Here is a 15,783-nt window from a genome sequence, read left to right as displayed (position 1 = left end):
TTGCAGTATCAGACCACATTCACTGCTCTTTACACTTTTGAACAAAGCATTTATATTGTTCATATTGAAATGGTTTTATTTGATTCGGTAAAGAACTACAGACAACTGCTCGCTCGCTTTTGGTCTGCACTTACCAGCTGTCCTACGGTTCTTTGCAGTTGTTCAGAAAGTGAAGTCACATGGTTGTCCCACTTCATTAAGGTCTGCATGAACAAGTGACCATGAGCGTTTAAAAGAGGCCGGTTTCGTCAGAATTTCACACTGCAAAACCTTTCGTGCTTTTTTGCAGTTGCAGGCCTATATTGTACACAGAATGACAGTATTTTCAGTGGCTTGACTTTCCATTTCTGTCTATTTTGATTATTAATACAGCATTTACTCATAATTCGATTAGACTGACAGCTACAGTTTTGTCAAATGATGATGCCACTCACTGGATGAAACATGCATTGTTTTGAAGTCATGCATAGCATGTGAGATGCACAAGGCTGCAGGATGCTTATTATAATTGACTTATCTTTAAAGCGTGTGAATGTTAGTTGGGAGAGTGGTCAGAGTCGTGATGCTTTCTTTTTCCGGAAAGAATGTGATTTGTATGTTGTTTGCAATGATTACAATTTTAAAATATATTTGATATAAATTAAATGGCATTTAAAGTATTATCGTATCGCATTATTTAGCAAGTCATCGCATTTGCTGTATATACTTCACTGATGTGAGATCAGTCTGATGGCATATGATCTGTTGCAGGGATTTACAGTGGTGTGGTGTATGTGAAGCTGAGTCCTGCTGGAGGGGATCGCATGTAACTGTGACGCCTGAGAAGGAAGATGGCTACCGTGAGAACGTTGTCAGATGTCTCTGAGGGCGGAGACAATAATGAATTCACTGACATCATCAAATGGAGATCAGGTAAGCTTCAGATGACCTGCATTATTTCACAGTTTTTTTTAACTATACACAGCAAAATCGCCAGTGTTAAAAAGGGACAAATTAACTCTCACAGTGTTTATATAATCCACACTTTGAGAGTGTGGATTATATATACACCGTGAGTGTTAATTTGACCTTTTTTAACACTGGCAATTTTACTGTGAAAATTAGGGCAGAACATGAAAATCAGAAAAGAGGAGAATTCTGCCACTACAGAGGTTAATAAAAGCACTGAGGTTGCAATAACGGATGTATGAAAGGGTTAAAAAGGTGGTGTTACGGGATCACCGAGATGAACTTTGACCTCACTTATTAGATTTCCAGACACCGGATTAGTGTTTCCCAACACAACTGTGATTAACAGTTATATGAACCGTGTACACTTCATCTGAGCGTTAATGTGTTCATTCAGTCATGTGAGAGTGTGTTCCCTCAGTTCTGATCATGACAACCTGAGTTTAATCTTTCAGTTGAGTAAAAATCTCTAAGAACGAATGCAAGAATTCAGATCATTTTGTGTTTTGATGTTATTAGTTACAGCGGGCCACAGTCTCCTGTCAGGTATCTCTCTCTCTCTCTCTCTCTCTCTCTCTCTCTCTCTCTCTCTCTCTCTCTCTCTCTCTCTCTCTCTCTCTCTGCCTCTGCCTCTGCCTCTGCCTCTCCCTCTCTCTCTGGGAATGTTGGAATTTCACTCTGGCTGTGGATTTACAGCGCTCGTCTCTCCAGACCACAATGCCTTTCTTTCTGTAAGGATTCTGGTCTCCTAGTAACAGGCAAAAGTCATGTTTTCTTGTGTTGTAGCTGCCAGGGAAAATGTAGTTGGGAGACTTTGTGACGTGTATTTAAAGTCGGTGACTGCAAGAGTTTGTTTGTTGTTATTTGGAATATTAACACAATCATGTGACTCTGTGTTTGCTGGAGACTTTTAACCCTTTCAGGTTTTTAGGTACGAGTTTCTTTTTAAACATTTAGCTTTACTTAACTGAATAGGTAACAAGCTATCCAGTCAAAAATCATCTAGATTGAAATGTCAAATTGTTGTGATATTTTGGCTTATAACGCTGTATTCATCTGTTTTTAGTTTAAGCATGTTTTTGCATAAATATTTTGGGAAGAGATTGATCAGAAAATGAAGCCCGACATCTAAACCTAACTGGTGCGAAAGAAGATTGTACTAAAACGTACAAATGAGATAGTAGGAAATGAATTCATACGAATTAGTCACCTCAAAAAAATTGTTCCGAATTGCCATTAGATGTTTTGTAGCCAAAAATGCATAAATTCTCCTAAAATTGGAAAATAAATAGTCATAAAATGGAAAGGTTCCCAGTATAAACTATAAAATCAAAATAACAGGTGGTTTCCTGCTGTGGCGAACCCTGCAGCTGAAAGGGCAATAAAATCTCTACGAGTGACTCTCTTGTTAATTTTTTCTGTGGAGGAATAATGATTAACTGTACTTCAGTGAACTCTAAGCTTCTCAGTTGTTTATCTGTTTAACTCAAGTATGATCAGTATGTGAAAGTGAACACTGTGCGCGTAAAGGAAATGTTGTCGCAGCTGTGTGAAAAGATGATGGAGTGAACTGGCCAGTCGAGTAGTGACTGTGTCGAACAGCACTGCAAAATAATAACTGTCTTCCATTTGTCACCAAACAGATAATCCCGTCCCAGTGTCGCATCATGTATAGCCAGTGTTGCTGTTTTCAGCTGGTCAGGACTGTGGATACTTTAACAAACAGTTTGATGTTCTGTAAATCGGTGCTGCTTTTAGAAATCGACCAAATAAAGTGGTCTTAGTAGACCGGCTGTTACTTTCAGAAATGCCTTGATACCTTAATATATCTGTTTGCTGCCTGGGAAGGGAACATTTTATAGGTTTCATATACCGTCAGTGCGATTATATTGACTGTATAAAATTACACATACGTTTCTCCTATAATGTCTGTGGATAATCAGAGGGAACAGTAGCCTGAAGCCACACACACACACATACACACTCACTTTTACTAACATGAGAGAACAGGAAGTCCCAATAAAACTCCATCCTTTCAAATCAAAGTAACATCCAACCAAAACAAAATCTGGAATTCATATCATCCTGAAATCTGCATTAATGAGTCTGATATGTGCGCTACAAAGAAATCATCAACCTAATTTTTCAACCGATTCCTCTGTTATGAAATGCAATGACCCTGAGACACACAGCATGTGTGTGATACAGTAGAGCCGTTTGTGATTTCCTCTCCTTCACTTGGCTGCCTCCAAAAAACATAAGCAAATATTTTGATGACTCAGCTGACTATAAAAAGTTCAAATAAAAGAGCAAGTGACAAATATCGGTATCGACCAATAGTTGTTTAATACGATCAGTATCGGTCAAATGAAAACCGCTTCGGGTGCATCTCTAATATTTTGCTCTGTAGTCTGTATAATAAGAAATTTACCTTCCAAATGAAATGCGTTTGCACATCGCTATATAGTTTTGTAGCTATAGAGCATGTTGTTTCATCATGAAGGGCTTATTCTCTGTACTCTGTGTAATTGTCTGGACTAATTTGTTCACTGCACAGGTTGGCAGCCCGGCCCAGCTTTTCTTTGCCCATCTCTGTCTTTCTCTTTCATCTACTCCCCCCAAAACAAAAAGGGAGGTTAGACAGGTCTCTTCACTGCAGCCAAGTGTTATATAAGCAGGCCTCTGCCAGATCCGTCTATCAGTTCCACTGGCTTTACTCACAAAGCCAAACTTCTGACCAAGAGCCGCCTAATGAGAAGAAACTGACGTGATGTGTTACAGATTACAGTTTGCCAGATGAAGAAAGTTGAAGGTGGATCAGGTGGGTTAGTGGGCGGTCCATGAATGTGAGCAAACTGACCTCAGATCTGCTGTTAACAGCAGCTGTTTGTCTTATGGCTACTACAGTACAAAGTGAAAGCGAGGAAATCTTACGTATCACATAGCAGGATGTTGACCTTCTTTGACTTTGCAGTGCATGCTGGGAAAGGAGTAAGATTTGGCCAATTCAGTGCCATTCAGTGTTTCTGACACCCTTGTGGGAGTTCAGCAACCTTATTACCTGAGATTGTGAAATGGACACCTTGTGTGTGTGTGTGTCACATGAAACCCTGACCACGGAAAAGCACGAGAGCAAATAAAGGAAATTCGCCCAAGGTGATCTCATTACAAACACTCCCACCCCCCTCTCTCTCTCTCTCTCTCTCCCCCGTGTGTGATGGTTTTCCATCAGAAAGTTTAGAAAACTGCTACTGTTGTTGCTGGCGTGTGTTTGTGTGAACAGGATGTATTCAGAATCCCGTTGAATAGGAAACAGTAGTAAGAAAGTAGGAAGCAGGAAGTCTTTGTGTAGCCCGTCTATTGTTATGGGCCTCATTAAACTGGATCAAGGCATCTGTGTGTGTTGAGAGAGAGAGAGAGAGAGAGAGACAGAGAGACAGAGAGAGAGAGACAGAGCGACAGAGACCTCAAGCCCACACTAAACTGCACTGCATAGGAAGCGAAGAACCAACACATACAAACATAAAAGCATACATGCGTCTTTACTAGATGCTATGGGTTGGAATCTCAGGGAACACCCATGCTGATCAAATATATACCTGAAAGGCACAGAAAATGGTTTTGATAAATTTATATTCTTAAAGTCCCAGTGAAATTAAAAATGACAATTCTTATATTTCCATGAAATATTGCAGCGTTTATAGTAAATAGCTTCTCAATGTAGGTCATTTTCTTTTTAAAATTCATGTACCCTCATCTTCAGTTAAAATCTGAAAATGCACTTCCGTCCTGTAATGACTATCCATCCGAAATGATGTAAATTAGATGGCTTGGCCGGAGCATCCGTTAACTCCTCCCCTTCAACTGTCAGTCTGCTGCCGGTTTCATTTCAAAATCAATGCAACCAGCTGTTTTTACTCATCCAATCAATTCGCAGTGAAAAACGCAAACCACGCCTACTAATTTTCTCCTTTGAAATTCCTTTTCACTCAGAAATGTGTCAGAATACGGAAGTAAAAACGATCGCAACTTCCGGTTCACAGGGACTTTAATATCTGGGTGGTTGTTAGGATCTTGCTAGGCAGTGGTTTTGAATCTTGCTGCTGTTTGTTTGCTTACTGGTTCACGTCAACTGGTTCAGAGTCGACCCCCATACCTTGATATTCTAGTATCAAGGTATGGCTCTTTCTTTTGTTTTGTCATTGTACAGGTGATAATTGAGACCACTAATAGCTCAGTAAAAAGTAATAACTTAGCTCTCCTAAGCTAACAAGTTTAATACGTTTGGTTGGAGGCTTGTTAAAATCCCCAACCTTAAATATTACCAATAGTAAAAGTGATGCTTGCCTTGTCAAACTATTATTTAGGTAATAAGGCATGACAGATTGTTGGAGGCAATCGAGAGGAAAAGCACCAACTAAAGAAAAACAAATAGAAGGAAACAAATTCTTGCAGCTTTTGCTCATCGTGGGTCTGCTGTCACCACCCTCATGTGCACATGTGTGTGTGTCAAGGCTCATATAGTGAATATTTGAGGAGGGTGTGGTGAGCTGAGAAAGGGAAAGTCTAAATTCAGAGCCATCATTATGGAAAAAGAGTGTGTGTGCGTTTCTGGAAAATCATTGAGCGCTGTACATCTAGAGGAATTGACTTTTTACTGGATTTGTGTGTGTTTGTGGAAGAGCTGCCGAAGACCCTCAGAAAATAAATGTGCACATTCGAAGCATGCTACAAACACGCACACATACACAAACACAAACAAATAGATTTGGCCTGAAGGTCGGTGACCTCTGTCAGCAGCACTTTAGATTTAATTGAATGAACTGATACGATCATTTTGGCTAATATGTAAACTATGTGTGTGTGAACCACACCTGCCTGTTTTTCACTTACCTGCTCACATTATTCACACAGAATGTGGGTAAAGTTTGTTCTTGTTTGTTTAATTGTGTGTGTGTTTGTGTCGTACTGGCTCACGCTCTCATGCATGCCAAATGAAATCACAACATCATTTAACAGAAAACGATGCATGCTACAAATAGGATGCGTTTACATTGAATATGATTTTTACTCATTTTGTTATCGAAATCTCACTTCAACCCAAGTAAACAAAGTTGGCAACCCTGCATGGTGAGTGTATGTGTGTTTTGTTCTATGCTTTGTGCACACAGCAAAGAATTCTGATTTGTTTGTCAAATCCAATCTTGAGGACTGATCATTATTTTACATGTGATGGAATCTAATCCTATTTATTTAGACAGTGTAGTCAATATCTTGTATATTTACATGGGTTGTGATGTGATGATAGTATTGACCTAAAGCTACAATTCATGAAGTTTTTTTGGTTAAGATAACTAACTGTAAATAGTCAGTGTTCAAAACTGTCTCTGTATCCCATCTAACTGCAGACCACTGTGGCTGTTTTCTTCAATACCACTAGAGAAGTGTGACAGCGTGACACAGTTTTGTAGGGTAATAGTAAATCATGTACATTTTTTTGCACATTCAGTAAACTGTTTTCCATCATGATTTATTCACGTCTTTTTTTCCGAAATCATCTTTTAAGGGATCGTTCTCCCAAAAATGAAAATTCTGTTGTCATTTACTCACCCTCAGATTGTTCCAAACCTGTATACATTTCTTTGTTCTGTTAAACACACGGGAAGATATCTGGAATCTCACCCCCTGTTGACTCCCATAGTATTTATCTTCCCTACTATGGCAGTAAATGGTGGATGAGATCTGACATTCTTCCAAATTACTTCCTGTGTGTTCAGCAAAACAAAGAAAATGATGCAGGTTTGGAACAATCTAAGCGTGAGTAAACGATGACAGAATTTTCGTTTTTTGGTGAACTATCCCTTTAAGTGAGTGTTTTTTGTGCCTTCTGGAAATTTGACTTCCATCCAGAATGCACAATTTACGTAAAGTATATGAACGGAAACCTGGTGTTGGTTTTAAATGTGGGAAAAACTGAGTAAGTACAGACTCAGCTTTGCTGCGTCATAGCTAGTAAATCATACATTTCAAACACAAAACATTTTGGGATCTTATGGTGTGTTTGTCAATGTTTTCTCAGTTATGGACTGACTGGCGGTTTGTTTTGTACTCTGAAGACAGTGTTGGCAATAAGATCTTGAGTCATGCTCTAAATGCAAAGGCTTGAGCTTTAGACAGACGGACGTTATAAATTTCAGCTGGACTCATCCATGGAACAGGGTGTGGACTGGTGCATGCTGGGAACACTGTGCGTCACATTACCCTGATGACACATACTACACCCCCCACATCCCTCTATTCTGAGAGAGAGTAACATTTTCTGTTGCTGTAAAGCTTAAAATGTCATCGTTTTTCCTTTACAAGCATATGATTTACTTCAGAAGACATTTATTAAAGTCGATGTGAGGCGGGGCTTGATTTTGGATTGATTGGATCGTTGGAAGGCTGGCCTTTGCACTGTTTGTTTCACTTTAATGGGATTGTAGGACTCTCGTGTCACGTGTGGTACTAACACTCCAGTCCTTCATTCATAAGAAGTGAAAACGAAAGAGAAAACGTTTTCACGCAGTCGTTCACTTCCTGTTCCTTCTCCGTGTTTGTTCAGTTGTTCAGAGCCGGCCACAGAATCAACGGATAAACCACCGGCTGTGTCTTGTCACACTTGTCATCATGTGTGTCGAAACATCTTCTAAGCTGTGTTACAGGGACATCTGTGGATGGTCCCTTACAACAGTTAATCATGATTTAGCTACAGGAACCAGTTTTTGGTATCATTTGTAGTCAGACCACAGTAACCACAAATTCGGTCTCACCACCACAATAACTACAGTATTTGTGGTACAACTAGGGCTATACAAATAATAATACACCTGCCAAAAACACATCATAAAATATTATAATAAAACCTTAGTTATTTTTTCCAGGGGGTGTGAGGCTTTCCTTGGTAGCGGATATTTACATCGCCCAGCCCAATGTGGAATGATTTACACGCATAGAAACACACAGGCACAGTTGCGTACAGCTTACAGATTCATGAAATTAAAGAGAAAATATTTGGGGTTGTGTCTTAAAACTTTGTAGGCTGCCTACCTAAACAATTTTTGGTGCCAGAAATACCATGTAGACATTTTTAGGCTTATTAGTATATGACCTAGTGCCGTCACAATATCAGATTTTCACTTCTCTATTATTGTGGCTAAAAGAACTCACAATGACAATATTACCATGAGCTGTTAAAATAATGCTAGTAGTCTAATTCACAATTGGTATTTGGTGTGTGTTGTTTTTTTTTTTGCCAATGAATCGCACTCGAAATAATGAGTGTGACTCTTAAGGCAAACTGTTGAATGGGTGCACAACCACCACCATATTAAAGTGTCAACCAAATGCTTACACAGAATTATTAAAATATTATCATGTGACATGTGTAATATCATAAATACAATATCACAGTTATTAATATCACATTTACTGTCATTACCGGTATATTGGGATGCCCCTAATCCGAGATGCCCAGTAATGCCATCCAGTTTGGCAGCTCTTTTATATTTCATTTATGCCATCTGGCAGGCACCTTTATTCAGGGCAATTTTCAGTGCATTTAGGGTGTTGTTTTAAAACGTGCAGTCCGGGGGAATTTATGATCGAGAAATTTATTCGACTGTTAGTTGAGCTACAGAAACAAAATTCGCTAGGTGCTTCATGCCCTACATGATGCCATATACAGGTCTGGTCAAAAGTTTAAAGAGTACATTCCTCGAGATCATAAAAAATACATTTCATGAAGTGTTTAATTTTGCCGTGTTTGAATGTAAGCAATCTGCCAAGTTGTAAATCCGAAGGTGAACGAATAACAAAGTTATTAGCTTATAAAAAAGGTAATCGACTCTGAATCACGCGAACAAGTCATGACCTGTCCGAATCTTTAACCACAACGTATCTACGTCACTAGAAATAAACCCAAAAAATGACTGCGAAAATTTAACTCTCTCCTCCCCAAACACTGTACTAGCTCGTTCGTGACGTGTGCATCATGTCTAAGAGAAGCTGTGTTCTATGTAGTGAAACTAAGTCAGTCTTATTTTCACTACCAAAGGAAGAACTTATGAGGAAAAAATGGTTACTATTTATTTTTCAAACGACACCAAAGGAGTATAAACCGAACGTTTTACTTTGCGCGCGTCATTTTACCGAAGATTGCTTCATCAATCTTGGCGCCTTTACTGCAGGATACATTAAACGTCTTTCCTTAAAAGATGTTGCAATACCAACTTTATTTGGACCTGTAAGCTCCACCGAATCACAACCTGTAAGTGTGACTCTTTATTTTTGTCTTTACTTAAAATTAAATTTGTGTGACGTTATCTCATGTCTGTGTTTAGCTAACGTTACCGTTATATTTGGGGTTGTTACTGTTTGTTTACCTAACGTTAGCTATAAACTCGTTGCGCTAATGTAAGTGTTAAACCATATTAACTCACAAAGTCTTTATTTCAAGAACTGCGTGGTGTACTATAGTTATAATAACATCTGAAGATACGAACACCGAACACTGTATGCCGTGATAACTAACTGTTACAAGAGAAGTGTCTAAAACAGTCCTTTTTCTTACTGGCATCTGTATAAGGATTAAAGAATGATTCGTCAGACTCGGGCTCGAACTGGTAAGGTAAAATCGACGCCATCTCTCTCTATACACTGTTAATATCCAACCACCTGCAAACAGTAATACAGAAGTAATGATAGGCGGTCCATTTGCAACAAATGCTGAACGCGTTTGACCAATCACAGCAGACTAGACCATTTGACCAATCACAGCAGACTAGACCATTTGACCAATCACAGCAGACTACACTATCTGACCAATCAGATCAGACTACACTGGCGGAAAGGCGGAGATTACACAGATGAAACGCGGAACGAATCATTTGAGAGTCAGTCAAGAAGTAAGGTAATAAAAACTGCTTATTATTATGAAATAATAGTATTTTTACATCATGTATGTACATAAACTTGTTGTCGGACACTCCATAAACCAAAATAAGCCCTTAAAAATATTGAGGAATGTACTCTTTAAGATAACTAGACGAAAGTGTTTCTGGTGACATGAAAAATCTTTTAATATAAATATGTTTCAGTGTTTGAAGTTACTTTTGTAGACGATTATATACTGTAATTGTGCCAACATGTTAATTTCTTTGATTAAAAAACAACATTTTTGTTGGAAAAAAAATGCCTTTGAAATGGATGGCTTGAACCAAATATTGAATAAAAAGCAGCCAATGAGAATCCTGCATGGATGAAAATTCTTTCAATACTCTTTGAAAAGCTTCCCAGGTTGAGACCCCAAGGGAGCTCCTTTAAAGATGCTACAATATAACATAGAGTTCATTTATTTTGGATGCTTTTTGTCACAACGTAATTTACACACAGTAACAATTGTGTTATTCCATGGTTTTGATGGGTTTAGTATTATTCTGAAATGTAGAAAAAATCTAAATAAAGAACTGGTGTATGTAGGGAGCTCACCAGGTTTAAAGAAGTCTCCCTGGGACTGTATTTGGAGGAACTAGTGAGTTTGAACTAAGAACTATCAGAAGTGTGTAAAGAAAAAAGGAAGTAGGTCTTATTTTTAGATCGGTGGCATTGTGTGTGTGTGTTTGTTGATTTATCTCATTTGTTTGTCCTCCGAGCGGGTTTCTGTCACATGCAGTATGTCATTCTGACAGGATGTGAGCCGCGTTTGATTGACACTCCCTGCGTTAAGAGCAACTCGCCACAGATTCTCTCCCAGCATGCTTTGCATTCAGCAGCATCTCTCTCCTCAGACATCATTTGAACTTCCTGTATGTAGTTTTCCTCCGTATCTCCCTTCATCCTTGCAAACTTCTCCTCTGTGGAGTGGATGTTATGATCATGAGTAAGTGGTTGCAGTGGAGAAAGCGCAGCTTTTTTCGGAAACACAGGAAGAAGTTTTCTTTTCCTCAGTTAGGTAAGAGCTCGCTCTATTACTTCCTGATTCACAAAATGTTTCTCTACCCTGCAAGTGTCTGGTGGAGCTGTGGTTGAACGTGGTTTACTCTCAATACATTCATTAAGATATTGTAACTCAGATCAGGTTGTGTACTTTGTGTAGACTTTTCATGTGTGTTTGGGTGAATGACAGTTGGCTTGTTGGATGTTGGTGCTTGTCTTTATCATATCAGTAGTTTTTGCAGCTTTGTTTAGATGTTATGATGTTTCATTGGAGTTATGTTTAGTACGTGCATGCATAGCTCTTTTATCCAATGTTTAAAGGTAAAGTGTGTTTTTAAAAATAGTTGAAAAACATAAACAATATCAAAATACTTTCCTGCCGGTTTAAAAGTCAACTTGATGACAAGCCAAACCGTAAATAATGTGGTGCTTTCAAAACATTGCTCTATTTGTATGACAAAGCAATATGGTCTCAACCAATGACATTTGCAGTTTAGAACAAGAGTATCTCTTTGACTGATCAATGGTAGATGGTAAAAGTGTTTTAATATGTTATTATTGTTTTTTCATTTAAAAACTTTTAAGCTTATTTTCTAGTTTCATCATATCATTCCATCACATTGCATTTGGATGTCACGGTGACCTGCCATATGGTTGTCAGGGCGACCCGTGGAGCCAGTCATGCTCTTGCCCCTATGCATGCTGGGATGCTATTCCACAGAGACGTGTGTGTGTTTTATCAGTGGAGCACAACTTACATGCCCACCTCTCTCCTCTCTCTCTCTCTCTCTCTCTCTCTCTCCTCTCTCTCTCTCTCTCTCTCTCTCTCTCTCTCTCTCTCTGTGTGATTCTGTAACTTGTTGAGAAAGTGGGCACAGAGGAGAGAGGAATGTGATTTTGGAGGGTGAACTCTGTATTTGTCTTGTGTTCTTTTATCTTTTGCTTTATGACTCCATGGCTACACACAGTGTGAAACTCAGAGGTAGGCGGCTGTACGACTGTGGTTTTTACTACATATCTGTGTGTGTTTGTGCACACCTGTATTTGTGTTTGTGCTGTGATAGAAGCTAATGCTGAATTCAGACATTTAGGAAATATATAATTCACATTGTTGAAGTGCAACTGTTAAGCATGATGCATGATGTTGCGTGATTTTACTGGAATTATGACCTGCATATATCTTCATGAGGTTAGTACCGCAGAGCCTACCTAGACCTTTCATTTTACATATCATGGTTGAATGATGACCAGATATGTTGTCTATGTGGGCAGCTCACTAGATTTCGTTTTTGTTACCTGAATGCAACTTTCTCAGTGTTTTTTAAATATCTCACCTATTCTATATAAAATATAAGAATGTAAAGTATAAATGTCTTTATGTTAAGTTTTCTGGAGTGCTGTCTGGTCAATTGCTTCATTATTCTCATATGTTTATTAAATTATACTAAACTTTAACTGTTGTTCCACTCCCATGCAACTGATTTCTCACATAGCTGTGCTACCTTATTGATGCTTATCACTTCCTTTAAAGGGATAGTTCACCTAAAAAGTTTTGTCATCATTTATTTACCCAAATTGTTCAAAAACGGCATATGTCTATTTGTGCATGTGGAACACTAAAGAAGATATTTTGAGAAATGTCTGTGGTTTTTTCGTCCAAACAATGAAAGTCGATGGGGGCCAATGTTGTTTGGTTACCAACAATCTTCAACATATATTTTTTGTGTTCTGCATAAGTAACAAAGTCATAAAAGTTTGCACGCATACACACAAAGGCGCGCAGTGGTGCTGTGTTTACAGTGTTTTTTCCTTTAGAAAAGCGACTAGCGTCTTTTTGGATTAGCTTTCAGCGAGTGGAAAAATGTCTCTCTTGGCGTCTTTTCTGTTCAGTGAGCGGCAGAAGCAGGACATTCATGACCAAACCGCAGCTTGTAAGCGAGTGAGCACAAAACACCATTTACAAGCACCTGTCATTGTTGGACATATGAACATAAACATTTGTCTGTAATTATAATTTTTTGTCTGACAAGAGAAACATTAAATATATAAATGAATATAAACAACAATGGCTTTATTGGGCATTCAGTTGTATTAAAATACAGCAAGTTCCGAGAGTAAACTCAAATACAGCGTGATGATGTCACAAACATGCTAATTACCACAACGGGAAATAATAGATTATGACAGATTTTTTACGAGCCTGTCCGTCAGAATGATGGACAGTAAAAAAGTCTAGCGCAACCCATTATGTATTTAAGTGTAGGGCCATATGATTTCCACGATTCGGAAAATGCGGACAGAATCGCGGAATCCAGGCATGAAAATAGAATATGATTTATAACGCGGATGGTGAGGAATCTTGCCAATTTAAAACTTCTTATATAGAAGATAGCACTGAACAGCTAATACAATTTAATCTGTGCTTTAAATAACATCAGTAGTGATTCAGATGCGGTTTAAATATGTAATCTGTCTGTTTTGCGTGTCTATGAATTAGGGCTGTCACGATTATGAAATTTGATTGGCGATTAATTGTCTAATAAATCATTGCGATTGTGGCGATTAATTGTCTGTTTTATGGCTTTGGCGATTATGACGATTAATTGTCTATTTTTGAGCTTTGACATTTAATTCTCATTCATTTTTGATTCAGCGATTGAAACGACCATATTGTTCTGAATACAAGCTATGTTTTTTTCTTGGAAATACATCGGAAAAAATTGGGTCATCATATATTTAAGGTTTAGGCTTTTACTGTCAATAATACAACCACCAAACACTTGTAAATGAAGTAAATTGATCAGGTGTGAATTGAAGCCACCATTAAAATTAGATTTCAAATTTTTTCTCACTTGCAAGACTACAGCAAAATTTTACTTGTGTGTTAATGAAATTTTTGTAGACTGGTTTTCACACTGAGATTTGCTTAAATAATATTAAATTGTACTGCAGGTAATTTGTATATGTTTTAGTTTTTTTTTTAAGTGATTGTGTTGTGGTGGTACATTTTACAAGTATTACCATGCTTTAGTAACAATATATACACTAAAATATGCAGATGCACTACAGCTCCCCCTAGTGTCTTCTATAGAGATGTGCGATAATTGCGATGATCTGAAATCATCGCGATGAGGTCAAACAATCGCGATGAGATGATTATTTAATAATCGTGACAGCCCTACTATGAATGAATGATTCGAGCTGTTTTCTTTACTGCACGCATGATCTTTCTGTTTACAGCATCTCACTATATGGGTTTATATAGCTAGATACCTCATTCAAGCGCTCCAGGCACGTAGACGTGTCCGCCATCTTGGAACGGTCCACTGATGTCACTCACGGTTGACTAGAATGCCCCAACACTGTGCTGCGCAGATTGAAATTCCAGAAAAATGGGATAACCTTTCATTGTTGTCATGTGTTAGTGGCAGATATAATGTTTGAGTTTACACAACAATAAATATGTTTTCATAATCATACACAGTAGGGCTGCAGCTATCGATTCTTTTACTAATCGAGTATTCTACAGATTTTTCCATCGATTAATCGGGTATTCGGATAATAAGTACTTTTTCTTTATTAAAAAGCAATACTAAATATACAAGAGAAAATAAGACAGGTCTCTTAAAATGAGTAAAACAACTAATTTGTTTCCTTTTTAGAACAATCAGTTTTTATTGCTGAAATAGCATACATTAATATCTGTGAAAACTAAACCCATTTAGTACATTCCATTGCCATATTAAATTCAAAATGCAATATAATACAAATATATAAATAAGAAACATGAATAAAAATGGAAATAATAATTTCAAACAATAGCCTATGACTTTTATTTTGGCAGGTTGTCAGAAGACGCTCATTTTTTAGTATGTCTGTTTCTTCACTCAAACAATAACATGTTTGTGAAATAAACTCTCAGCGCAACTCTGGAGGTAAAGTTCATGTCCTCATTCAGCGCAGACGCAGACAAATTCATGAGCATCACGCGTGTAGCACGTTAAACTGTGCAGTTCATTCAGGCAGACACGCAGAACAGACAGATGAAATGTGTTTTAACAGGATTCGGTGTCCACTAGTCCGCATCTAGTTTGATGGACTCAATGCAGCCGGAAAACAAGTTTCACTCGTAAAATAGACTAAAATATCAGTTCACCATTTCAATAAGCTATTTATAGGGCTGTGACGGTGGCAGTTTTTTACCACCGCGGTGGTAATAGACAAATCGACCGCGGTGGTGCGGTGGTTGAGAAATATATATTATTTATATAAATAATATTTATATTATTATATTTGCGTGTAGCAACCATATGACGAGTGGAAGAGAAATATAGACCTAATTTAAATACTTGAAATTGTTAAATAATTGAAATATGATATCTGAAATAAATGAGGATGAAACATCCGTCAATGTTTAACGCGCAAATCCATCAGTGAAACGGCACACTACAGCATATAAAACATTTAAATAAACATCAGTAAATAATGAAAACTTAAATGATATAAGAAAGCTAAATACTAAATAAAAAAGCTCTTGTTGCAGTAACTTCAGTCAGTGGCGTATTAACCCTTACAGTCCTTAACAATTCCATTTGAAACAAACTGTTTAAACCTACATTGGCTTTCCTATTCAGATTGCCATAAAAACTTTACTTTTTCCGACTCGTTGATGTGAAACTTACTTGTTGACATTGTCCAGATTAAAATGTGTACAGCTGCACTAAATGCGCGTTCAGAAGATGTGCACAGGAGCGCAAATGAAGAGATGTCTCTCCGCAACCGCGGCAAAACCTGCGCGCGCTCCGACACTAAGCAAGCGGGTCATAGCCAGTTTTGATTTTACGTATCTGTTCATTTCAC

General features: G+C 38.0%; 1 protein-coding gene across 5 annotated transcripts in view; it reads left to right on the top strand.

Annotated features, from left to right (window-relative positions):
- utrn (utrophin) overlaps positions 1-15,783 on the top strand; it is a 213,565-nt gene that overhangs the window by 2,010 nt on the left and 195,772 nt on the right. For 3 of the 5 annotated variants that reach the window (XM_057319652.1, XM_057319654.1, XM_057319650.1), the window contains exon 2: positions 751-912. In XM_057319652.1, the coding sequence (XP_057175635.1) occupies positions 831-912 (82 nt within the window). In that variant the 5' untranslated portion in view covers positions 751-830. Of the gene's footprint in view, positions 1-750; positions 913-10,776; positions 10,940-11,797; positions 11,906-15,783 lie in introns of those variants that run through there. The other 2 variants (XM_057319651.1, XM_057319653.1) reach the window with 2 other exon arrangements.

This window comes from Triplophysa rosa, linkage group LG21 (assembly GCF_024868665.1).
Source record: "Triplophysa rosa linkage group LG21, Trosa_1v2, whole genome shotgun sequence".
In the NCBI taxonomy this organism is placed as follows: Eukaryota; Metazoa; Chordata; class Actinopteri; order Cypriniformes; family Nemacheilidae; genus Triplophysa; species Triplophysa rosa.
The sequence above is the reverse complement of the archived record's forward strand: the minus strand, read 5'-3'. Positions and strand labels throughout refer to the sequence as shown.